Source organism: Oryctolagus cuniculus, chromosome 17 (genome assembly GCF_051225735.1).
Source record: "Oryctolagus cuniculus isolate XC-2025 breed Fujian yellow rabbit chromosome 17, ASM5122573v1, whole genome shotgun sequence".
Classification (NCBI taxonomy): domain Eukaryota; kingdom Metazoa; phylum Chordata; class Mammalia; order Lagomorpha; family Leporidae; genus Oryctolagus; species Oryctolagus cuniculus.
Genome location: NC_142883.1, coordinates 44,701,378 through 44,725,636, shown reverse-complemented (window position 1 = coordinate 44,725,636; position 24,259 = coordinate 44,701,378). Strand labels below are relative to the sequence as shown.

The following is a 24,259-nucleotide window of genomic DNA, read 5'->3' as shown; positions in this document are numbered from 1 at the left end:
ATGATCCAGTGGATGGTAGATCTCTCTCTCTCTGTTTTCCTCTCTGTGTAACTCTGCCTTTAAAATAAAATAAATGTTTACCAAAAAAATTTTTCTTTCCTCTGCACAATGTTGTGCAAATGTATCACACTTGTAACCCACAGACCCAAACCGAATAGGTAACCTTAACTATTCAACAATTAATTAAAAACCTGCTGTATACCAGAAACTGTATTGGGTGCTAGTGATACACCAGTAAACAAGACATGTTTCTTGCCCTCATGGAGCTTCAGATCCAGTAGGGAAGACTAATCAAATACAGTCAGCCTTTGGTATCTATGGGCTCTAAATTGGTAGATTCAAGAAAGTATGCATCAAAAATGTTTGCACAATCTATATGGAACATGTACATTTTTCTTGTCTTTATCCCCAAACAACAGAATATAACAATTACTCACATGGCATTTGCTTTGTATTTTTTAAAAGATTTTTATTATTTATTTTAATTGAAAGTCAGAGTTACACAGAGAGAGAAGGAGAGGCAGAGAGAGAGAGAGAGGTCTTCCATCCGCTGGTTCACTCCCCAATTGGCCACAACGGCCAGAGCTGTGCCAATCCGAAGCCAGGAGCCAGGAGCTTCTTCCAGGTCTCCCACATGGGCGCAGGGCCCCAAGCACTTGGGTAAAAAAAAGATAACATAGACATGGTCTTAGGGGCCGGCGCCATGGCTCACTTGGTTGATCCTCCGCCTATGGTGCTGGCATCTCTCATGGGCACCAGGTTCTAGTCTTGCTTTCCCAGGCCACAGCAGAGAGCTGGATCAGAAGTGGAGCAGCCAGGACTCAAACCAGCGCCCATATGGGATGCCAGCACTGCAGGCAGCAGCTTTACCCATTATGACACAGTGCCAGCCCCACATCACACCTTAACTTACCTTAGCCGTAAGTGTATGCTGGATTCGTAGCAAGTGGACAGTCATCTGCCTGCATCTCTTCTTTACTCCTTGATGCTCGTAATATTCTTACAAATGGATTAGATACCTCTAGTCATGGGTGGATTCTCTGGGACCAATGAGCACATGAAATTAGTCTTTAGGAAAATTCAGATTAAAAACTAAAATGATATACTACCATAAACTCACTAGAATAGATAAAAGATAAAATAAAAAAGAATGACTGTACCAAGTGCCCATCACTCACCTCTCCTTCTCAGTGAGATACTCCACAGACCGGAACCACACGCCAAACTCCTCATCATGCTTAAAATAATAATTGCTCGCTGCCACCTGAAGCAGTTGGATTTCTTGCAGGACTTTAATTTCCTGGGGGCCAGACTGGGCCAGGCCAAAGCTGGGAACTCAATCCAGGTTTCCTGCATGTGTGGCAGGGACCCACCTACTTAAGCCATCACCACTGCATACTGGGATCTGCATTATTAGGAAGTCATATTCTACTGTTTTCCCAGACTATAGCAGAGAGCTAGATAGAAAGTGGAGCAGCTGGGACTCGAACTGGCACCCATATGGGATGCCAGAATTGCAGGCAGCAGCTTTACCTGCTAGGCCACAGTGCCAAACACCCCCCCCCCCCGGCCTTTTTTTTAAAGAGCTTTTGCTTTGTATTAAGCATTACAAGTAATCTAGAGATGATTTTCAGTATACAGGATTATGTGCATAGGTTATACACAAAAACCACACCATTTTATATAAAGGACTTGAGCATCACATGATTTTAATAACCTTGGAGTGACCTGAGACCAATCCCCCATGAATATTGAGGGATGAGTATATATTAATTAGGATAAGATACTATGAATTAAATGTACATGATACGATAAATACAGATGGTAGTTGGAGAGGCGAGATCTATTTATAAAGTGGAAGGAGGAAAAGACTTTTGAAGTAACATAAATGCCTTAGGATGAGAAAAAACCTACTATGAGAATAGCAAGGGAAGAGACATTACAAGCAGAAGAAACAAAATGTCCCAAGATTTTTGACTTTCACAAAGAACTGAAGAGGGCCAGTGCTGTGGCATAGCTGTGGGTTAAGCTGCTGCAGTGCTGGCATCCCATATGGGCACCGGTTCAAGTCCTGGCTGCTCCACTTCCAATCCGGCTCCTTGCTAATATACCTGGGAAAGCAGTGGAGGATGGCCTAAGTGCTTGGGCCCCTGCATCCATGGGGGAGACCTGGAAGAAGCTCCTGGCTCCTGCTTTCGGCCTGGTCTAGCCCTGGCCATTGGGGCCATTTGGGGAGTAAACCAGTGCATGGAAGACCTCTCTCTCTGTCTCTCCCTCTCTGTAACCCTGCCTTTCAAAATAAACCTTTAAAAAGAACAAAGTCACAACAAATGATTGCTAACAGTGATTTAGGTGTGAGTGACAAAAGATAAGCTTGGAGAGAAATACCACGATTCGATTTTTTATATTTAATTTTTAAGAATTTTTTACTTTTATTTGAGAGAGAGACAGAGATCCTCCATCCTTTGGTTTACTCCCCAATTCCAGCAACACCTGGGGCTGGGCCACAGTGAAGCCAGGAGCTCAGAACTCCATCCAGGTCTCCCACATGGGTGACAGTGATTCAAGTACTTGAGCATCATCTGCTGCCTCCAAGAATGCACACCAGCAGGAATATGAATTGGGAGGGGAAGAGCTGAGACCCAAACCAGGCACTCCAATATGGGATGCAGGCATCCCAAGCAGTGACTTAACTCCTGTGCTAAACACCTGTCCCTAGACTTATATTTTAAGATTACCCCACTTGTCATATGAGGGAATGGGTAGGAGGTTAAGAATGGAAAGTAGAGAAACCTGTTAGGTGGCTGTTGCAATAGTTTATAAACTAGGAAGTAATGGAGATAGAAATGTGTAAATCCTATTAGAATGTATCTGTAGGTAGAATCAATAGTACTGTGAATAAACTAGTTTTGGGAGAAAAAGAGAGGAATCAAGTATGAGTCCCAGGCTTCTGGGTTCAGTTCCTCACCGGTGGTGATGTGACTACAGATGGTGAAGATTAGGGAGAGAGAGATTAAGAGGAATAAACAAGGGTTTGATTTTGTACTTGATAAATTTGAAATGCCTGTGAAATATCCAAGAAGCTATAACACGTAGGCAGTTGGGAGTCTGGAGGTCAGAGGAGAGGCCTGGATATATGCATTAGGAGTGAACGTTGTAGGGATAGTATTCCAGCCTTGGGGATGGGTGAGATTGTAATACAGAAATTGTAATACAGATTGATGGGTGACAATGTAATACAGAAGAGAGAACCCAGGATTGGGCCTGAAAAACTAGCCAGGTGACCAGTTCACTAACAGAAACACTGAAGGGATTACGAGGAGCATGTGGTTTGGATAGGAAATTGATGGCTTATGTTTGGAACTTGGTGAGTGTGGGGTACTGCCACTCCTAGTGTGGTGCTTAGGCAAAATGTACACATCCCCCTTTATGATGTTAATGTCATACTTGTATTTTATGTTATGAGTTGATTTTATGATACCTCTGTGAATTTTAGGAATTGGACATTCTTCATCAATGCCTGAGTTGGAACTTGGAATGAGAGAAAACACTTTACTAAGATCTGTGACACTGCAGCTATTTTTGAAGAATGTTGCTAAATGGCTCTCTGTGTCACCAATCTTAGACAGCAAGTGGCTATTTCTTTTTAGTAGTGGACAGGAAATGAAGAAAGAAGAGTTTATCCAATATTAGCAAATGCACTTTGTTGATAAAAGCTGAAGGAAATGCAATGGTGATACACTTCTATGGAGCATCTACCACATGCCGGACACTGTGCTAGTCTCTGGGCATAACTCAGAGAACAATCAGGCACTGCTATTACAGAACAGCAGGGGAGATGGGAAAATGAACCTACACATAAAATAATTGCAAAGGTGGCAAGTATTATGAAAGAAACAAATACAGGAAATAAGTTAAAGGTAGTACTTGGGAGTCTAGATAGGGCATTTAGAAAAATATTCCTTGAGGAGGTAACATTTCCTGACTCCTAAAGAATGGGGGATCAGTCATACTGAGGTTAGGAGTTGTGGCTTGCCACTGATGTGCCACAAACTTGTTTTTGGTAGTATTTGACCCAAAATAGTTAAGGGAAGCCAAATAGCTCATGCTGAAATATTCAGTAATGGCACATCAATGATGGGGAGATGTTGAGGGTAGTCTAACCCCATGGAAAGTATTTTATCACTGATGTTTAAAATTGCCTACACATGGCGATATTAAAAAGTAGCTGGGGGGGGGCTTAGTGGGGTTGAGTAGTGGAGGTTGGAATTATGGGGCAGAGGGTAAAACTACTGAATTGGGGATGTTCACATCCCGTATCAGAGTGTCTAGTTGAGTCCTGGCTGCTGTGCACTTCTGATCCAGCTTTCTGATAATGCACCTGGAAGGTAGCAGATGATGGCTCAATTCTTGGGTCCTGGGGCTGGCGCAATGGTGCAATAGGTTAACGCCCTGGCCTGCAGCACCAGCGCTGGTTCGAGACCCAGCTGTTCCTTTTCCAATCCTGCTCTCTGCTATGGCCTGGGAAAGCAGTAGAAGATGGCCCAAGTCCTTGGCCCCTGCCCCACATGGGAGACACGGAAGAAACTTCTGGCTCCTGGTTCCTGGCTTTGGATCGGCACAGCTCCGGCTGTTGTGGTCAACTGGGGAGTGAACCAGCAGATGGAAGACTCTCTCTCTCTCTCTCTCTCTCTCTCTCTCTCTCTCTCTCCCCCTCTTCCTCTCCCACCTTTTCTCTCTGTCCCTCTGCCTTTTAAATAAATAAAAATAAACTTTAAAAAAAACTAGCCTTTCAGTCAGTTTTACTTTTCTAAAATTCTCTATAGACAGTGCTCCTATAGTGGGTTGAATAGTGGCCTCCCATAGAGACATGCCTGTGTCCAATCCTCAAAACGTATGACTATTACCTTATATGGTGAATGTGTAAATATTACCTTATATAAAAATATGTGGTTAAGGATTTTGAGAGTAGGAACTTGCTGGATGGGCCTTGAATGCAATGACAAGTGTCTTTATATGAGTGAGACAGAGGGAGATTTGATGGACAGAAGAGGAGGTTGAGGATGTCCGAAGAGGCAGGGTTTGGAGTGTTGTTTTCCCACGTCAAGGAATGCTGATGGACATCAGAAACTGGAAAACAGAACAGATTCTCTTCTAGAGCCTCCAGAGGGAATACAGTTTTTTTTTTTTTAAGATTTATTTATTTTGAGGGCTGGTGCTATGGCATAGAGGGTAAAGCTACTGCCTTCAGTACAAGCATCCCATATGGGCACCAGTTGGAGTCCCAGCTGGTCCACTTCTGATCCAGTTCCCTGCTAATGCACCTGGGAAATCAGCAGAGGATGGCCCAAGTACTTGGGCCCCTGCACCCACGTGGGAGTCCTGGAAGAAGCTCCTGGCTCCCGGCTTCCTTCGGCTCAGCCCTGACCATTGTGACCATTTGGGAAGTGAACCAGTGGATGGAAAATCTCTCACTCTCTCCCCCGATCCCTCTCTCTCTCACTGTAGTTCTACCTTTCAATAAATAAATAAATCTTTTTTTAGAATTAAGTAAAAGAGCAAGAGAGCTTTGCTAGCAAAATGTTAACAAAAACAAGAGTGATGGAAAATAATGTAGAGAAAGTTAAATGAAAGAAAATATAATTTAGAATCAGTGCACAGGCCGGCGCCGCGGCTCACTAGGCTAATCCTCCGCCTAGCGGCGCCGGCACACCAGGTTCTAGTCCCGGTTGGGGCGCCGGATTCTGTCCCGGTTGCCCCTCTTCCAGGCCAGCTCTCTGCTGTGGCCCGGGAGTGCAGTGGAGGATGGCCCAGGTGCTTGGGCCCTGCACCCCATGGGAGACCAGGAAAAGCACCTGGCTCCTGGCTCCTGCCATCGGATCAGCGCGGTGCGCTGGCCGCAGCGCGCCGGCCGCGGCGGCCATTGGAGGGTGAACCAATGGCAAAGGAAGACCTTTCTCTCTGTCTCTCTCTCTCACTGTCCACTCTGCCTGTCAAAAAAAAAATAAATAAAAAATAAAAATAAAAAAAAAAGAATCAGTGCACAAACTAAATGCTCAGAAAGCAAATAGAAAAAAATGCATTTATTTTATTTGAAAGGCAGAGTTAGAGAGAGCGAGCGAGAGAGAGAGAGAGAGGTCTTCCACCCACTGATTCACTTCCCAAATGGTTGCCCAAGTATTTGGGTCATCTTTGCTGCTTTCCCAGGTGTACTAGCAGGGAACTAGATCAGAAGTGGAGCCAGCTGTGGAACCAGGCACTCTGCAGGAGGTGGCTTTATCTGCTATGCCACAGCACCAGCCCGAATGCACTCCTGACAACATCTTGATTTTGAACTTCTGGCCTCCAAAATTGTGAAAGAATAAATTTATTTTATGCTATCAGGTTGTAGCAATTGGTTACAGCAGCCACAGAAACCTAACACAGCTTATCATTACCTGAACCCAGGTGGACAGCAAGCCCTTCCTTCTCCCCGCCCGCAACTCGCTGGTTTCAATCCAGATGTTCAGAGATACAGACAGTTCTGCATTTGGCTTACATAAATCTAGAACAGGGTCTGAAGTGGTGTGTGGGGACACATTATCCTGTGTTTAAGTCTCTAATGCACTCACACCATACTTGAGCCTCAGGATTTTGATGAAGATTTTGCAGACGCAGCACTGCAATACAGTTTATAAAATCCATTTAAGGGGTCAGAGTTGTGGCACAGTGGCCTAAGCCACCACCTATATACCAGCATCCCATATGGGTGTGCAGTTCATATCCCAGCTACTCCACTTCCAAACCAGCTCCCTGCTAATTCGCCTGGAGAAGCAGAAGATGGCCCAAGTACTCGGGCCTTTCCACCCACGTGGGAGACCTGGATAGAGTTCCAAGCTCCTGGCTTCAGCTTGGCCCAACCCTGGCCGTTGTGACCATTTAGAGAATAAACCAATGGATAGAAAATTCTCCCTCTCTCTCTCTCTCTGTAACTCTGCCTTTCAAATAAATAAAAATAAATCTTCAAAATAATTGGAGAGTGAAATTATTTTATTTGCTATGATTGTCTCAGAGAAAAGAGAGGCCTAGGATTCTATTTCAAACTGAGCTAGATGAGGATCTGCCAATAGAATATCGATGATAAGAATGATGCTTTGATGGTTGGTTGGATGAATGAATAGATGGGTAGACACATGGATGGAAGAACATTTACCAAATAAGCAGCAATGGTAAATCTGGTTTCAGCAAAACGCTGTGGAAATTTCCATGCTGTACTGCTAAGTTACTTATGATTTTCTTTTTGATGCGCAAGAGCAATTTTGATCTAAAAAGTTTGACTTTACCTTATATTAGTATGTAAGCATAACTTTCATGCTTGACAAAATGCCCTGTAAGTATCCATATCTCTTTGTCTTAAAAGAAACTTTCTGGGGGCCAGTGCGGTGGCATAGTGTGTAAAGCCGCCGCCTGCAGTGCCATCATCCCATGTGGGCGCCGGTTCAAGACCCAGCTGCTCCACTTCTGATCCTCTGTTATGGCCTGGAGGGGCAGTGGAAGATGGCCGAAGTCCTTGGGGCCCTGCACTCACGCAGGAGACCTGGAGGAATCTTCTGGCTCCTGGCTTCAGATCGGTGCAGCTTCGGCCATTGTGGCCATCTGGGGAGTGAACCAGCAGATGGAAGACCTCTCTCTGCCCCTATATCTCTGTAACTCTACCTTTCAAATAAATACATAAATCCTTTTTTAAAAATCATTTTGGGGGCTGGCGCCGTGGCTCACTAGGCTAATCCTCCACCTGCGGCACCGGTACTCCGGTTCTAGTCCTGGTTGGGGCACTGGATTCTGTCCTGGTTGCTCCTCTCCCAGTCCAGCTCTCTGCTGCAGCCCAGGAAGGCAGTGGAGAATGGCCCAAGTGCTTGGGCCCTGCACCCGCATGGGAGACCAGGAAGAAGCACCTGGCTCCTGGCTTCGGATTGGCGCAGCGTACCAGCCGTAGCGACCATTTGGGAAGACCTTTCTCTCTGTCTCTCTCTCTCTCACTGGTCTTCTCGACGGAAGGAAGACCTTTCTTTCTCTCTCTCTCTCTCTCTCTCTCTCTCTAACTCTGCCTGTAATAAAAAAAAAATCATTTTGGTTTAGGGGTTGTGGCACAGCAGGTTAAATTTGAGACACCCACATTCCATATCAGAATTCCTGGGATCAAGTTATGCCTCTGCTTCCAATCTAGCTTCCTGCTAATGTGGCTGGAAGGCAGCAGATGCTGACTCAAGTACTTGGGTTCCTCTGCTGGAGACCTGAATGAAGTTTCTGGCTCCTGGCCCAGCCCTGGCTGTTGTGAACAAGTGCATAGAAGATCTTTTTCTCCGTATCTCTCCCTATATGCTCTCCCTATTACTCTGCCTTTCAAAACAATTAAAATAAAATAGACTTTAAAAAGAGAACACAACATTTTATTTAAAAAAGTTCTGTTTGGGGGGGCCAGCGTTGTGGTGTAGAAAGTTAAGCCTCTGCCTGCAGTGCTAGCATCCCATATGGGTGCTGGTTCAAGTCCTGGCTACTCCACTTATGATCCAGCTTCCTGCTAAAGTACCTGGGAAACAGCAGAAGATGGGCCAAGTCTATGGGCTCCTGCACCCATGTGGGAGACCTGGAAGAAATTCCTGGCTCCTAGCTTTGGCCTGGCCCAGCCCTGGCCATTGCAGCCATTTGGGGAGTAAACCAGTGGATGGAAGCTCTCTCTCTCTTTCTCTCTCTCTCCTTCTTTCTCTGTATTTCTGCCTTTCAAATAAATAAATATTTTTAAAAAGTTCTGTTCTGAAATAGATTCATAGGAATTTGAAAGAAATACAAAGGTGATTCAAAAAGTTCAATGAAAATTGGAATTAGGGGCCAGTGTTGTGGTTTATCGGGTGGAGCCATGGCCTGCAGTGCCAGCATCCCATATGGGCTTCGGTTCAAGTCCCGGCTGCTCCACTTCCAGTCCAACTCTCTGCTATGGCCTGGGAAAGCAGTAGAAGATGGCCCAAGTCCTTGGGCCCTTGCACCCACGTGGGAAGACCTGGAGGAGGCTCCTGGCTCCTGGTTTTGGATCGGTGCAGCTCCAGCCATTGCGGCTAATTGAGGAATGAACCACTGGATGGAAGACCTCTCTCTCTGCCTCTCCTCTCTGTGTGTAAATCTGCCTTTCAAATAAATAAATAAATCTTTAAAATAAAAAAAAGAAAATTGGAATTAAAAAATAAGTTTATTTTTAGTGCAAAAATTTTTGAAACTCATGCATATTTTTCATAACACAAATTTCATAAATACTTTGAAAACCCCTTCTATGAATGGATTTCAAATTTTTGCACCAAAACACTTTATTTTGCTTTTATTTATTTTGGAAAATTTGTTTATTTTCATTTTATTTGAAAGTCTAAGAGACTGAGAAAGACAGACAGACAGAAATCTATCTCTACTGGTCTACTCTCAAATGCCTGCAACAGCCAAGATAGGAGCCGATGAAAACCAGGAGATGAGAACCCAATCTGGATCTCCCATGTGGGTAGTAGGGACACAAGTACCTGAGCCATCATTTGCTACTTTACTTTTTAAGATGAATGCAGATATTAGACTGAGAAAGTAAGTCATCCAGTTTTTATGGTAAATAGGTATATATTTTTAGAGTGAGCATTTGGTGCAGCAGTTAAGACACCACATAGGATACCCACATTCCATTTTTCCTTTTTTTTCTTTCTTTTTTTTTTTTGACAGGCAGAGTTAGACAGTGAGAGAGAGAGAGAGACAGAGAAAGGTCTTCCTTCCGTTGGTTCACCCCCCAAATAGCTGCTACGGCTGGCACGCTGTGCAGATCCGAAGCCAGGAGCCAGGTGATTCCTCCTGGTCTGCCATGTGGGTGCAGGGCCCAAGCACTTAGGCCATCCTCCACTGCCCTCCCGGGCCATAGCAGAGAGCTGGACTGGAAGAGGAGCAACCGGGACTAGAACCTGGCGCCTATATGGGATGCCAGCGCCGCAGGCGGAGAATTAACCAAGTGAGCCACGGTGCCGGCCCCAACCCACATTCTATTTTAGAATATCTAATTTGAGTCCTAGCTCCTCTGCTTACAATTCGTCTTCCTCCTAGTGCACACCTTGAGCAGCAGAATGTAATGCCTCAAGTACTTGAGTCCTTACCACCCATGTGGGAGACCTAGATTGAGTTCCCAGCTCTCAGGTACCTGGGGAGTGAGCCAGCAAATGAGGTCTCCTGCCTCCTCACCTTCAAAAAAAGTAAACAGATGAACAATTTTTAAATAGACATATATATATATATTAAAGATGTATTTACTTCGGCCGGCGCCGCGGCTCACTAGGCTAATCCTCCGCCTAGCGGCGCCGGCACACCGGGTTCTAGTCCCGGTCGGGGCGCCGGATTCTGTCCCGGTTGCCCCTCTTCCAGGCCAGCCCTCTGCTGTGGCCAGGGAGTGCAGTGGAGGATGGCCCAGGTGCTTGGGCCCTGCACCCCATGGGAGACCAGGAAAAGCACCTGGCTCCTGGCTCCTGTCATCGGATCAGCGCGGTGCGCTGGCCGCAGCGCGCCGGCCGCGGCGGCCATTGGAGGGTGAACCAACGGCAAAGGAAGACCTTTCTCTCTGTCTCTCTCTCTCACTGTCCACTCTGCCTGTCAAAAAAAAAAATAAAAAATAAAAAATAAAAAAATAAAAAAAAAGATGTATTTACTTATTTGAAAGGCAGAGTTACAGAGATGGTAGAGGCAGAGAGAGAGAGGTCTTCCATCCTCTGGTTCACGCCCCGTGTAGCCATAGTGGCCAGAGCTGCACCGGTCTGAAGCCAGGAGCCAGAAGATTCCTCTGGGCCTCCTGTGTGAGTGCAGGGGCCCATAGACTTGGACCATCTTCTGCTCTTTCCCAGGCACATTAGCAGGGAGCTGGATCAGAAGTGGAATAGCTGGGACTGAACTGGCGCCCATATGGGATGCTGGCACTGCAGATGGTGGCTTTACTCGCTTTGCCACGGCACTGGCCACCATGTAGGTATGCACACAAAACCACAAGTCTGGTAAATGAAAAAATTCAAGTGTTTAAAAATATTTATTAACGCCGGCGCGTGGCTCAATAGGCTAATCCTCCGCCTTGCGGCGCCGGCACACTGGGTTCTAGTCCCGGTCGGGGCGCCGGATGCTGTCCTGGTTGCCCCTCTTCCAGGCCAGCTCTCTGCTGTGGCCAGGGAGTGCAGTGGAGGATGGCCCAAGTCCTTGGGCCTTGCACCCGCATGGGAGACCAGGATAAGCACCTGGCTCCTGGCTTCAGATCAGCACGATGTGCCGGCCGCAGCGTGCCAGCCGCGGCGGCCATTTGAGGGTGAACCAACGGCAAAAGGAAGACCTTTCTCTCTGTCTCTCTCTCTCACTGTCCACTCTGCCTGTCAAAAAAAAATATTTATTAACAATGAGGAACTTCTGTATAGCATACTCTGCTTACAGGCAAGTCATATGTGAATGAGATTATATTCAGAGTATACCTGAGTGATGACATCAGAGTAAGCAGAGTGTGTGAAGTGTTTTGTAACAGTAGCCTCTGAGATGATCCCAATGATCCCTGCCTCTGAATATTCATTGTGTGACTGTAGGATTCCTTCTTGTGTGTGCAGGTTAGAAGGAATGACTTAGAGTTCTCCCATCTGCTGCTACACTCCCCAAATGCCTGCAATGGTTGGTTGGGGGCTGAAGCAAGAAGCCAGGAACTCAACCTAGGTCTCCTATGAGGATGGCAAGAACTCAGTTACTTGAGCCAAGACTCTAATTGCTTGAGTCATCATGCTGCCCTCTCATGGTCTGCATTGGCAGGAATTGGGAGTCAAGAGCTGGAGCTGGTAACTGAACCCAGGTACTGTGGTGTGAATATTTAATCACTAGGCTATAGGTTGCTTCCTGAATCACTAATAGAGAAGTTATGGAATATAATTTCAGTGATTAGGTTACAAAAGACTATGGTTTCATCTCAAAAGCTCTTGTTCTCTTGCTAACTCTGAGGGAGGAAAATTGCTTTGTTATGAGCTGTCTTCAGGAGAAACTTCCCTCCAGTAGTGAGGGACTGTGGCCCTTAGTCCAACACCTCAGGGGAACTGAATTCTAAGGAAAACCACGTGAGTGAGCTTGGAAGTAGGTCTTCTAAGCAAACTATTTTTTTTTAAGATTTATTTATTGATTTATTTGAAAAAGTTATAGAGAGGCAGAGGCAAAAAGAGGGAGAGAGAAGTCATCCATCCACTGGTTCACTCCCCAAATGGCTGCAACAGCCAGAGCTGGGCTGATCTGAAGCCAGGAGCTAGGAGCTTCTTCTGGGTCTCCCATGTGGGTGCAGAGGCCATAACAGAGAGCTAGATCGGAACTGGAGCAGCCGGGACTCAAACCAGCACCCATATGGGATTCTAGCACTGCAGTCGGCTTTATCTGACCCGCCACAGCACTGGCCCCATTCTCAGCAAACTCCTGGCAGAGCAGGAGCTAGAGACACCAAGCAAAAGAGCACCCAGGTTCCTGATCCACAGAAACTGTGAGACAACAAATGTTTGCTCCATTAAGACACCAAGTTTGAGATAAACTGTCATGTAGCAATCAATAACTATCAATCCTATAACTTTGAAACACTAATTTAAAAATAATAAAAAAGGGAATACAGGGAGGAAATAAAACATTATGGAATATAATTTCAGTGATTAGGTTATAAAAGACTATGGTTTCATCTCGAAAGCTCTTGTTCTCTTGCTAACTCTGACTCTAACTCCATGATTAAACTATTTTTTCATATAGCTTAGAAATTCTAATAACAGGCCGGTGCCACAGCTCACTTGGCTAATCCTCTGCCTGCGGCACTGGCACCCCAAGTTCTAGTTCCAGTCGGGGTGCCGGATTCTGTCCCGGTTGCTCCTCTTTCAGTCCAGCTCTCTGCTGTGGCCAGGGAATGCAGTGGAGGATGGCCCAAGTGCTTGGGCCCTGCACCCGCATGGGAGACCAGGAGGAAGCACTGGCTCCTGGCTTTGGATCAGCACAGTGCGCCGGCTGTGGCGGCCATTGGGGGGTGAACCAACAGAAAAGGAAGACCTTTCTCTCTCTCTCTTTTTCTCACTGTCTAACTCTGCCTGTCAAAATAAATAAATAAATAAAGTGTAGAGGAACACTATTCTTATTTAATTTGCTCATTTATTTCTCTGGAATTCAGTTTCCTTAATTTAAAATCTGCAAGCTTTATATATATCTGAAATTTAATAATATACAATCACTAGTACTTATACTCCCATGTTCATTGAAGCACTATTCATAATAGTCAAGATATGGAATGAATGGAATAAACATAGGTGTCCATAGCTAGATCGATGAATAAAGAAAATGCAGCACACAAATGTACACACAATGGAATATTATTCAGCCAAAAAAAAAAAAAAAAAAAACACAAAATCCTAACATGTGCAGTAAATTGGGTGAGAAATAAGCCAGAAAGAAAAACAAATACCACATGTTCTCTCTCATGTGAAAGTTTAAAAAGGTGTATCTAAATTTAGGATGGTGATTACTAGATGGGAAAGGGGCAGAAGAGGGGGTAGAAGGAGATTGGATATGGATACCAGCATATAGTTAGAAGTAATAGGTTCTCATGTTCCACAGAACAGTAGGGCGACTACAGTTCATAATAATGTATTATATGCTGTACTGGAAAAAAGGAGTTGGTAAAAAGAAAAGGAAAAGGAAATGCTGATTGCTTAATTTAATCAGTGTATCCTTTATACACATGTTAAGATATTGTACTGTACCACATAAAAATGTGTAAGTGTTGGTTCAGGCATTTGTTGTAGAGGCTAAGATGCACTTGGGATACATCCTTTATTGGGACCCTGCATCCCATATTGGACTGCCTGGGTTTTGGTCACAGCTCTGCTTCTGACTCCAACTTCCTGTTAATGCAGGCAGCAGATGATGGCTTAAATTCGTGGGTCCCTGGGAGACCTGGATGGAGTTCCAGGCTCCTGGTTTCAACCTGTCCCAGCTCTGGTTGTAGTAGGCATTTGAGAAGTGAACCACGGGATGGAAGATTTCTTTCTGTATGTCTGGTTATCTCTATCTTTTGGTCTTTCAAATAAAATTAAAATACAAAGTATGAAAATTATTTTGGGGCCGGTGCTGTGGTGCAGCAGGTTAACGCCCTGGCCTGAAGCACCAGCATCCCATATGGGCACCGGTTCTAGTCCTGGCTGCTCCTCTTCCAATCCAGCTCTCTGCTATGGCCTGGGAAAGCAGTAGAAGATGGCCCAAGTGCTTGGCCCCTGCACCCACGTGGGAGACCCAGAAGCAGCTTCTGGCTCCTGGCTTTGGATTGGCACAGCTCCGGCCGTTGCGGCCATCTGGGGAGTGAACCAGCGAATGGAAGACCTCTCTCTCTCTGCCTCTCCTCTCTGTGTAACTCTGACTTTCAAATAAATAAAATAAATCTTTAAAAAAAATAATTTTAAAAAGTGTACAAGTATTACATGCTAATCAATTTTTTAAATTAAACTAAGGTTTAGAGAGTTCAGTAATTGCTCAAACAAGATCAGAGAGCAAAGCAGTTTCAGAATAGGGATTTCATTCCAGTTCTGACAAACTCATGTTCATAGCAATCTGCTATGGACACCTAGGTCATCCCTCAAAGTTTTTCCCATAATACTCTTTTTCATAAAAGTAAGTGTCATGGGGCCAGCTTTGTGGGGTAGCAAGTTAAGCCTCTGCCAATGCTGCTGAAATCCCATACGGTGCCAGTTCGAGTCCTGGCTGCTCTATTTCCGATCCAGCTCCTGCTAATGTGCCTGGGAAAGCAGCAGAAGATGGCTCAAGTTCTTGGGCACCTGTACCCCCATGGGAGACCCGGATGAAGTTCCGGGCTCCTGGCTTTGCCGTGGCCCAGCTCTGGCCATTGTGGTATTTGGGGAGTAAACCAGTGGATGGAAGATCCCTCTCTCTTTCTCTCCTCTCTAACTCAGCCTTTCAAATAAATAAAAAATAAACCTTTTTTAAAAAAGTGTCATTTTAAATAACTTTCATATTCAGAAAAGTTATTAAAAGACTAACTTAATTTATCCACACCTCTGTATAATTCCTTTGAAAGTTTTTTGAAGTTAGTGTCTCCAGGCAAAAATTTTAACATCTAAAAGAAATATACATGAATAAAATTCTTTTCCTGCAGAAATACAACAGTGGATGTTAACCATGATTTGCCTCATTTTGAAACTGGAACTAACATCATAGAGCCATTTCCACTTATATAAAACCATGAATATTGTTTCTGATTATAATTTTTATAAAGTTATACTTGTTACAGTTGACAAGCTAGTTTTTCTGCTAAATTGCCTTTTTTTTTTTAAGATTCATTTACTTATTTGAAAGGCAGTGTTACAGAGAGGCAGAGGCAGGAGAGAGAGGGAGAGGTCTTCCATCTGCTGGTTCACTCCCCAGTTGGCTGCAATGGCTGGAGCTGCACCAATCTGAGACCGATTCTGGAGCCAGGAGCTTCTTCCGGGTCTCCCACATGGGGGCAGGGGCCCAAGGAGTTGGGCCATCTTCCACTGCTTTCCCAGGCCATAGCACAGAGCTGGAATGGAAGTGGAGCAGCTGAACTGGAACTGGTGCCCATGTGGGATGGCGGCACTGCAGGCAGCACCAGCCCCTATGCTTTTTTTTTTTTTTTTTTTGCCTTTTTTTTTTTTTAAGATTTATTTATTTGAAAGATTTACAGAGAGAGAGAGAGAAAAATCTTCCATCCACTAATTCACTCCCCAAATGGCTAGAGTGGCTGGGGCTAGGCTAGGCTGAAGCCAGATGCCAGGACCCTCTCCAGGTCTCCTACATGGGTCCAGGGACCCAAACAATTGAGCCAGCTTCCACTGCTTGTCCCAAGTGCATTAGCAGGGTTCTGAGTTGGAGGGGGAGCTGCCAGGACTCAAACTGATACCCATATGGGATGCCAGCATCACTACCACAATGCCAGCCCCTGTATTTTTTTTTATACTTTTTATTTACATAATTTGGAGCTTTATAAGCTACAGAATTCTTTCTCTGGCGTTGCATTGTGTGAACATTACAACAACCTGTGAAATAGGCAGGGCAAGTCTTATCATCTCTTTTGTATAAGGGAGTGGTTGGGGTTTTGCCCTATGATATTATCACGATTAAGTAAAAGAGTGGTTGGGGAAGAAAGAGCAGAGAGCATGGTTATAGAATGTGCTAGTGGGCAGAAATGTAGATTACCTCGTTCATCCTTCATGTTTTAGAGATAGGAAAGCCAAGGCCCGGAGTGCTAAATATTTCTGTATCTCTTTAAGTTGTTATAGTACCCAAAGTATAAGATTAAAACTGTGTGAAAAGTGATTTTCATTTGATAATTGAGACATTCCTTCTAATATTTTTAACTAATTTCTGAAACTGTGTAAGTAAGAGAAGTGAGCATATAAACCAAATAAAAATATAACACCTGATAGTTTAAGAAGTATTTAATAAATATTTGTGAATGAAGAGATGAATAAGATTATATTGCTTTCATTTTTCAATTAACATTTTATATGCAGTTATACTGTATAGATAGAACGTTACGTTGCTTTTTGCACTTAAATTATAGTGCTAACATTTTTCCATGTTATAAAATATAACATTTATTTAAAAAGATAACTATTTTTATTTATTTACTCATTTTTCATTTTACTTCTTTGAAAGGTTGAAAGACAGAGACAACAGAAATCTTCCATGTACTGGTTCACTCCCCAAAAACCTATAACAGCATGAAGCTGGGCCAGATCCTACCTAGGAGCCTAGAATGCAATCCTGGTGTCCCACAAGGCTGGCAGGTTTCAAAGCAATTGGGTCATCACTTGCTGCCTCTCAGTGTATAAATTAGCAGCAAGTTGGAATTTGAAGTAGAGATGAGACTTGAACCCAGGGACTCCAACATGGGATCCAAGTGTCCCAGGCAGGGTCTTAACTGCTCCTCCAAACATCTGACCCTGGCTAAAACATTTAAAAGCACTTATTTAAGTTTTAACAGTTCTAAGTCAGATTCCAAAATGACTATTTACAGGGATGGGGCCTGGCGCCGTGGCGTAGCGGGTAAAGCTGCTGACTGCAATGCCAGCATCCTATATGGGCGCCAGTTCGAGGCCCGGCTGCTCCACTTCCAATCTAGCTCTCTGCTGTGGCCTGGGAGAGCAGTGGAAGATAGCCCAAGTCTTTGGGCCCCTGCACCCACGTGGGAGGCCCATAAGAAGCTCCTGGCTTCTGGCTTTGGATCGGCGCATCTCCAGCCATTGTGGCCAGCTGGGGAGTGAACCAGCAGATGGAAGACTGCTCTCTCTCTCTGTAACTCTGACTTTCAAATAAATCAATCTTAAAACAAAACAAAACAAAACAAAACAAAACAAAACAAAAACAGGGATGAATCCAGGTTTTGGAAGTCTCTCGTTGAGAAAAAATATTTTTTCCAAATTTTACAAAATAATGAAAAAATATTTCAAAGAAGCATTTCTGGGACCCTTCCAGGAGGAGCTTGAATCTTCATTAGCTTTACCTTATGTCTGCCTCTGTTAATAACCACACACTATCTTCATGGTGGTTATGATATAGATTGAATGTTTTATAGAGGTTTACTAAAATTAAGAACTATGTATCCCAATTTGATAGTATTAGAAATATCTTCTTTCTCTCCAGATGGATCTGGGTTCTATTTCAGGTTCCATTGTAAACTTAATGGTTTATAAATTATAGGCAAGTTTCTTAACTTCCTCAGGACTTAAATTCCTCATCTGTAGAATGAATTTACTATCTACCTCAAAGAATTATAAATAAAAATGGAGATAAAATATTTGGTGCTGTCCCTGACACATAGTAAATGCCTAGTAAATATTAGCTATTACGACTATATTAATAGTTCAAACAATTCCCTACCATATATGGGAAGCTGCAGACTCTCATCACAATGTTCCACGTGGACTGCAGGTAGAATGCTGTATGAAATGAATGCTGGGGCCAGTGTTGTGGCATAGCAGATGAAGCCACCACTGCCTGTGGCACCGGCATCTCATATGAATACCAATTTGAGTCCTGGCTACTCCACTTCATATCCAGCTTTCTTCTAATGTGCCTGGGAGTGCAGTAGAGGATGGACAGAGTGCTTACGCCCCTGCCACCCATGTGGGAGACCTGGAAGAGACTCCTGACTCCTGGTTTTGGCCTGACTCAGCCCAGGCTGTTGTGGACATCTAGAGAGTGAACTAGCAGAATGGAAGATATCTATGTCTCTCTGTCTCTCTCTCTCTGTGTGTGTCACTCTGCTTTTCAAATAAATAAATCACTTTTTTAAAGAAAATGCCAAACTTTAAAAAATATATAGAGGCCGGAGCCGCGGCTCAATAGGCTAATCCTCCGCCTTGCGGCGCCGGCACACCGGGTTCTAGTCCCGGTCAGGGTGCTGGATTCTGTCCTGGTTGCCCCTCTTCCAGGCCAGCTCTCTGCTGTGGCCAGGGAGTGCAGTGGAGGATGGCCCAGGTGCTTGGGCCCTGCACCCCATGGGAGACCAGGATAAGTACCTGGCTCCTGCCATCGGATCAGCGCGGTGCGCTGGTTGCAGCGCGCCGGCCACGGCGGCCATTGGAGGGTGAACCAACGACAAAAGGAAGACCTTTCTCTCTGTCTCTCTCTCTCACTGTCCACTCTGCCTGTCAAAAAAAAAAAAAAAAATATATATATATATAGAAAGATAGAACTCAGGAATTCCAGCCTCCCAAGTCAGAAAAAAAGATAATTAATTTAAAATTCTATATATACACTTTAAAAAAAATTTTTTTTTAATTTATTTGAAAGACAGAGTTACAGAGAGAGGTAGAGACAGAGAGGTCTTCCATCCACTGATTCACTCCCCAAATGGCCGCAATGACTTGACTGGGCCGATCCAAAGCCTGGAGCCAGGAGCTTCTTCGGATCTCCCTGTGCATGTAGAGACCCAAGAACCCAAGGACCCAGGCGCATTAGCTGGGAGCGGGATCAGAAGTGGAGCAGCTAGGGACACAGGCCGGTGCTGCAGGCCAGGGCTTTAAACCTGCCACAGTGCCAGCCCCCTATATACACTTTCGTTTTTCTTTAATAGATGTGAAAGTGGTGAAATAATACTAAATGCTAAAGACGTTTGTCATGGTACACTATTACTGGATTTTAGCTCTCAAAATCAGGTAAATGTACCCCCAAAGGGATCTTTCTTTAAAATTTAGCAATACTGGGGCCGGTGCCATGGCACAGTAGGTTAATCCTCTGCCTGTGGCGCAGTCATCCCACATGAGCACCAGTTCTAGTCCCAGCTGCCCCTCTTCCAAGCCAGCTCTCTGCTATGGCCTGGGAAAGCAGAAGATGGCCTAAGTGCTTGGGCCTCTGCACTGGCATGAGAGACTGGGAAGAAGTATCTGGTTCCTGGCTTCAGATCGGCACAGCTCCGGCCGTTGCGGCCATCTGGGGAGTGAACCAATGGAAAGAAGACCTTTCTATCTTTCTTACTGTCTGTAACTTTACCTCTCAAATAAATAAAAAATCTAAAAAAATAAATAAAGTTTAGCAATGCAAAATTCAAATCCTTAGAGCATGTCAAGTTCTGGTCATGGTTTTCTGGATTCAGTGACATTTGCAGTTAGAATAAGGTTTTTACCTTTCAAAGATACCTTTGTGCTGACATTCATTAATTCCAAAGCACAAACTTTTTGCTTGTAAGCTCCTCTGTTCCTTTTATGTTCTGCAGTGTAAATTAAAGTCACATTTTAAACATTGTAAAATATAACATATATTGAGGAAACAATGTATAATCCATATTGAATGAATGGGTAAACAAAATGTAGTACACATACCATAGAATATTATTCACCCTTAAAGAGGAAGGAAATTCTGATACAGGTTCAACATGAATGAACCTTAAAAATGTCAAACTAAGTAAAATAAGCCAGTCACAAAAGGCAAATACTGTAGGATTCCACCTATGTGAGATAGAATAGTTAAATTATAGGCTTCTAAGGGGTGGAGAGAAGGAAGAGAGAGGTGTAATTGTTTAATGAACATACAGTTTCAGACTGGGATGATGAAAAGTTCTGGAGAGGTATAGTAATAATGGTTGTACAACAATGGGAATCTAATTAATATTGCTGAACTGTACACTTAAAAATGGTTAAGATGGGCCGGCGCCACGGCTCAATAAGCTAATCCTCCGCCTGCAGCACCAGTACTCCAGGTTCTAGTCCTAGTGGGGGTGCCGGATTCTGTCCCGGTTGCTCCTCTTCCAGGCCAGCTCTCTGCTGTGGCCCTGGAGGGCAGTGGAGGATGGCCCAGGTCTTTGGGCCCTGCACCCGCATGGGAGAACAGGAGAGGCACCTGGCTCCTGGTTTTGGATCAGCGCGGTGCGCCGGCCGCAGTGCACCAGCGGCAGCGGCCACTGGAGGGTGAACCAATGGAAAAGGATGACCTTTCTCTCTGTCTCTCTCACTGTCCACTGCCTGTCAAAAAAAAAAAAAATGGTTAAGATGGTAAATTTTAGTGTAAATGTATATTTTGCCACAATTTAAAAACTCAATGTAACTTATAAAAGTGTATTATGTATATTCAGTTCAAGAAATAATTATAAAGCAGATATATGTGTAATCACCATTTAACTCAAGACATGATATATAATTAGAGGGTACTCCTGTGTCCCTCCCCATCACAACTCTCTTCTTCATTCCCAAGTAACCACTATCATTCTTTTTTTTTTTTTTTTTTAAGATTTATTTAATTATGTGAAAGTCAGAGTTACACAGAGAGAGGAGGGACAGAGAGAGAGAGAGAGAGAGAGAGAGAGAGAAGTCTTCCATCCACTGGTTCACTCCCAAATTGGCTGCAATGGCCAGAGCTGCGCTGATCCAAAGCCAGGAGCCAGGAGCTTCCTCTGAGTCTCCCACACGAGGAAGGGGCCCAAGGACTTGGGCCATCTTCTACTGCTTTCCTAGGCCACAGCTGAGAGCTGGATCAGAATTGGAGCAGCCAGGTCTCAAACCGGCACCCACGTGGGATCATGATTCTAACATTTGTTTTTAAAAAATCAGACTGTGGGGGCCGGTGTTGCTGCGTAGCGGTAGCTCATCCCATATGGACACCGGTTCAAGTCTCGGCTGCTCCACTTCCAATCCAGCTCTCTGCTATGGCATGGGAATGCAGTAGAAGATGGTCCAAGACCTTGGGCCCCTGCATCCATGTGGGAAACCGGGAAGAAGCTCCTGGCTCCAGATCTGTGCAGCTCCGTCCATTGTGGCTGTCTGGGAAGTGAACCAGTGGATAGATGACTTCTCTCTCTCTCTCTTCTCTCCCTCTGCCTCTCTGTAACTCTGACTTTCAAATAAATAAATGAATCTTAAAAAAAAAAAAAAGACTGTGAGTGTTAATGCAGGATAAATTAAATCAACACTACAAAAATGTGAGAATATTTCTTTAAATTCTTATATTTTCAATAAATGCAAAAAGAAAACTTAACTTTTAAAATACTCTTCCTTCTACACCTTTGCTCTTGAAACTCTTAACATTCTGAAACCCATTTTGGTTCTACAGTTTACCTCACCTACAGCGTTTAATTTAAAAAAAAATGTTCAGTGTAGATTTTCATTCCTCCTGCTCTCCCTTGCCTCCAACTACAAAGAAACAATGATTTAAACCCTTTGTGCCCTTTTAGAAAATTACACAGATACCCCATTGTGGAACACTATAATCCCTTCGTGGAAAGGAAGAGATTAGCATATGAATACAAAGCAAAATGAATCCAGAATACAAAATGATCTACTGGATTGTGAAGCTCTTGTATTCTTAAAAATGTATTTATTTCCTCTTTTTGTATTGCCCCTTTTAGTGGTCTCAGGGTTAAGGGAATTGTGCTTCCCCTCTGGGTACCCGGAAAAGAATTTTTTAAAAAGCCAACAGATTCTAGAGATGCAAAACCAACAGATGGCTCCCGGCGCTAGTGGAATCGCCAGTGGAATCTGCTACACTCGACATGAGCTTGCTTGCCGGCAAGGAGTGTAGAAAGTGCTGTTCGCAGAATGCGTGGTAAAGGAGAGAAAGCGACAGAAGCGAGAGCCATAGTGCTGACGTTGAAGGCCCGGCCCTGTGAGGTTGCACAGGGTAAGTGGCGTTGGCCAAGAGGCAGTGGCGAAAAGGAAGGAAAGAGGATTTGGGCTAGGGGCGGGGCCTGCGGCACAGCGTAGCTCCTGATTGCTGGAGCGCAGCTGCCAATCTCGCAGAATCGCTCGGTCAACCAGTGCGCTGGCGAGACGCGCTCAGATATACTGAGTGAGCCCTCAGAAGCAGTCTCAGATCCTGACGGTGCAGCAGCCCGCAGCCTCAGCTAGGGAGTCCCAGCCGCTTTCAATGGAGGAGAAGCCCGGCCAGCCACAGCCTCAACACCATCACAGCCACCACCACCCGCATCATCACCCCCAGCAGCAGCAGCAGCAGCAGCAATCGCACCACCACCACCATTATTATTTCTACAACCACAGCCACAACCACCACCACCACCATCACCACCAGCAGCCTCACCAATACCTGCAGCATGGAGCCGAGGGCAGCCCCAAGGCCCAGCCAAAGCCGCTGAAACATGAGCAGAAACACACCCTCCAGCAGCACCAGGAAACGCCGAAGAAGAAAACAGGTCTGGGAGGGAGGACGGGTGGGGGAAGGGGTTGGGGGTGGGGGACGAGGAGATGGGGGTGGGGCTAGCTCAGAAAAGCGCGGACGGGGTCGGGGTGTGTGTGTGTGTCCGTGCCCTCCGGGCCTGGGGTGCCCCCCTCTCATTCTCCCAGAGCTCGGGGTGAGCCGTAGGGCTTGCAGCGCGCTCTCTTTCGCTTCAGCATGGGAGAGGCCCAACCAGGCCAGCGTGACCTTCCCGGCCCCCGCCCCGGCGGGAGGGAGACCCGCAGGGTCGGCCTTGAAGTCCAGCCTGATTATTCCTTTGCCGTTCACCTCCTTGCGGCCCTAGAGTTACCTTAATATGGGGACCCCGGAATGGGGTGAACCTCCCCTTCCCCACCCCCCACCCCAAAATCCCTCGAGGTGTAACTCACGAAGGCCTAGCGAATCCTGACTGGGGTGGTGTCGCGAGACCCTTCCGCAGGCAGCGGGGAAAGGGTAGGTGGGCTGAGTTGAGGAAGTGTCCTCCCTCACCCGCCACCCCAAGCCCACCTGTGGCCTTGGGGTTCCCTGTCTGGGGGGGCGGCTGGGACCCCTCATCTCCCGGGTTATTTCCACCCCTAAACGCCCTTTCGGGGCGCCAGACCCCGCAGTGTGCCCCTACAGCTCCTCCAGAGGCCGGCGCCCCGGGCCCGCTCCCCCCAGAGCCGGCGCGGCTGGAATGTTCTCTCCTCCTCGCGGGGCCGCTTCCTGTCCGCCATGTTGGAAGCCGATTCCTGTCACCGACTCCGGCCCACGGAGGAGCCGAGGGGGAAGGGTGTCAGGGGGCACTTGGCGCAGCGTAGCTGGGTGACCCGGGACCCCCGCTGGCCGTCGCCTCGCCCCCCGCCTTGCGGGGGCGCCGCAGCCCCCCCGCCCCGCGCCGCCCCTCCCCCCGTCCCCGGCCCGGGTTGTGTAACCCGGTGGCGGCCGCGCGGCCCCGGGCGGGTCCCTGGGGTGAGGGGCGGGGGCGGTTGGGGTGGGGGAGGGAAGCAGCCACGAGGGGAGCGGCCTGCGCCGGGCCCCGCGCGCCGGCGGCCGCGTTTCCCGCTCCCGGGTGCGGCGGGCGGCGCGGGCGGTCAGGGCGGGGAAGCAGCCTCGAAGCGGAGCTGAGGGGGAAGGAGGCCGCGGGCGGCGGGCGCGGCGATCCGCGGGGCCGGAGGGCTGGGCCGGGGGATTCGTTTTGGGTAGAGGCGGTGCCTGAGGCCGGGTGGGGTACCCAGCGGGAACCCGGCTCCCCGGTCACGAGTTTCTCTGCCACAGGAACCTCGTCTCCTGCCAGGTTCGCCCATGACTCCGCCTCTGAGGTTTTCGCTTGGGCCCTTTGCTTCTAGCAGTTCATTTTCTACCACGGAAAACCGCCCCTCCAACAACCTTCTGTCCTCTTCCTCAGTCAGCACTTACTCTTCTGGGGTTGGGGTAATGTCTTTGAAGGGGAGGATTTAAAAAAAAAAAATGATCGGTCGGGCAAGACGGTGAGTTTTTGACCGCCCCTCTTCCTCGTCCTTAAGGGTAAACCGAAGTGGCTCATCCTTGA

The 24,259-nt window shown here is 46.2% G+C and overlaps 1 protein-coding gene and 1 long non-coding RNA gene across 6 annotated transcripts in view; one reads left to right on the top strand and one right to left on the bottom strand.

Annotated features, from left to right (window-relative positions):
• Positions 1-448: 448 nt before the first annotated feature.
• LOC127484456 (uncharacterized) lies at positions 449-23,249 on the bottom strand. 2 transcript variants are annotated; one of them, XR_011383618.2, is made up of 4 exons: positions 23,118-23,249; positions 19,691-20,525; positions 914-1,040; positions 449-655 (listed from the first exon to the last, which is right to left on the bottom strand). It is a non-coding gene; the product is annotated as an uncharacterized LOC127484456 (long non-coding RNA). The 2 variants fall into 2 exon arrangements; XR_016223891.1 differs by lacking the exons at positions 19,691-20,525; positions 23,118-23,249 and adding an exon at positions 4,935-5,442.
• The window catches only part of NUFIP2 (nuclear FMR1 interacting protein 2), a 30,664-nt gene continuing 27,530 nt past the window's right edge, over positions 21,126-24,259 (top strand). The window contains exon 1 of one of the 4 annotated variants that reach the window (XM_002718913.6): positions 21,126-22,705. In XM_002718913.6, the coding sequence (XP_002718959.1) occupies positions 22,423-22,705 (283 nt within the window). In that variant the 5' untranslated portion in view covers positions 21,126-22,422. Of the gene's footprint in view, positions 22,706-22,772; positions 22,865-23,859; positions 24,198-24,259 lie in introns of those variants that run through there. The other 3 variants (XM_089317527.1, XM_089317528.1, XM_089317526.1) reach the window with 3 other exon arrangements.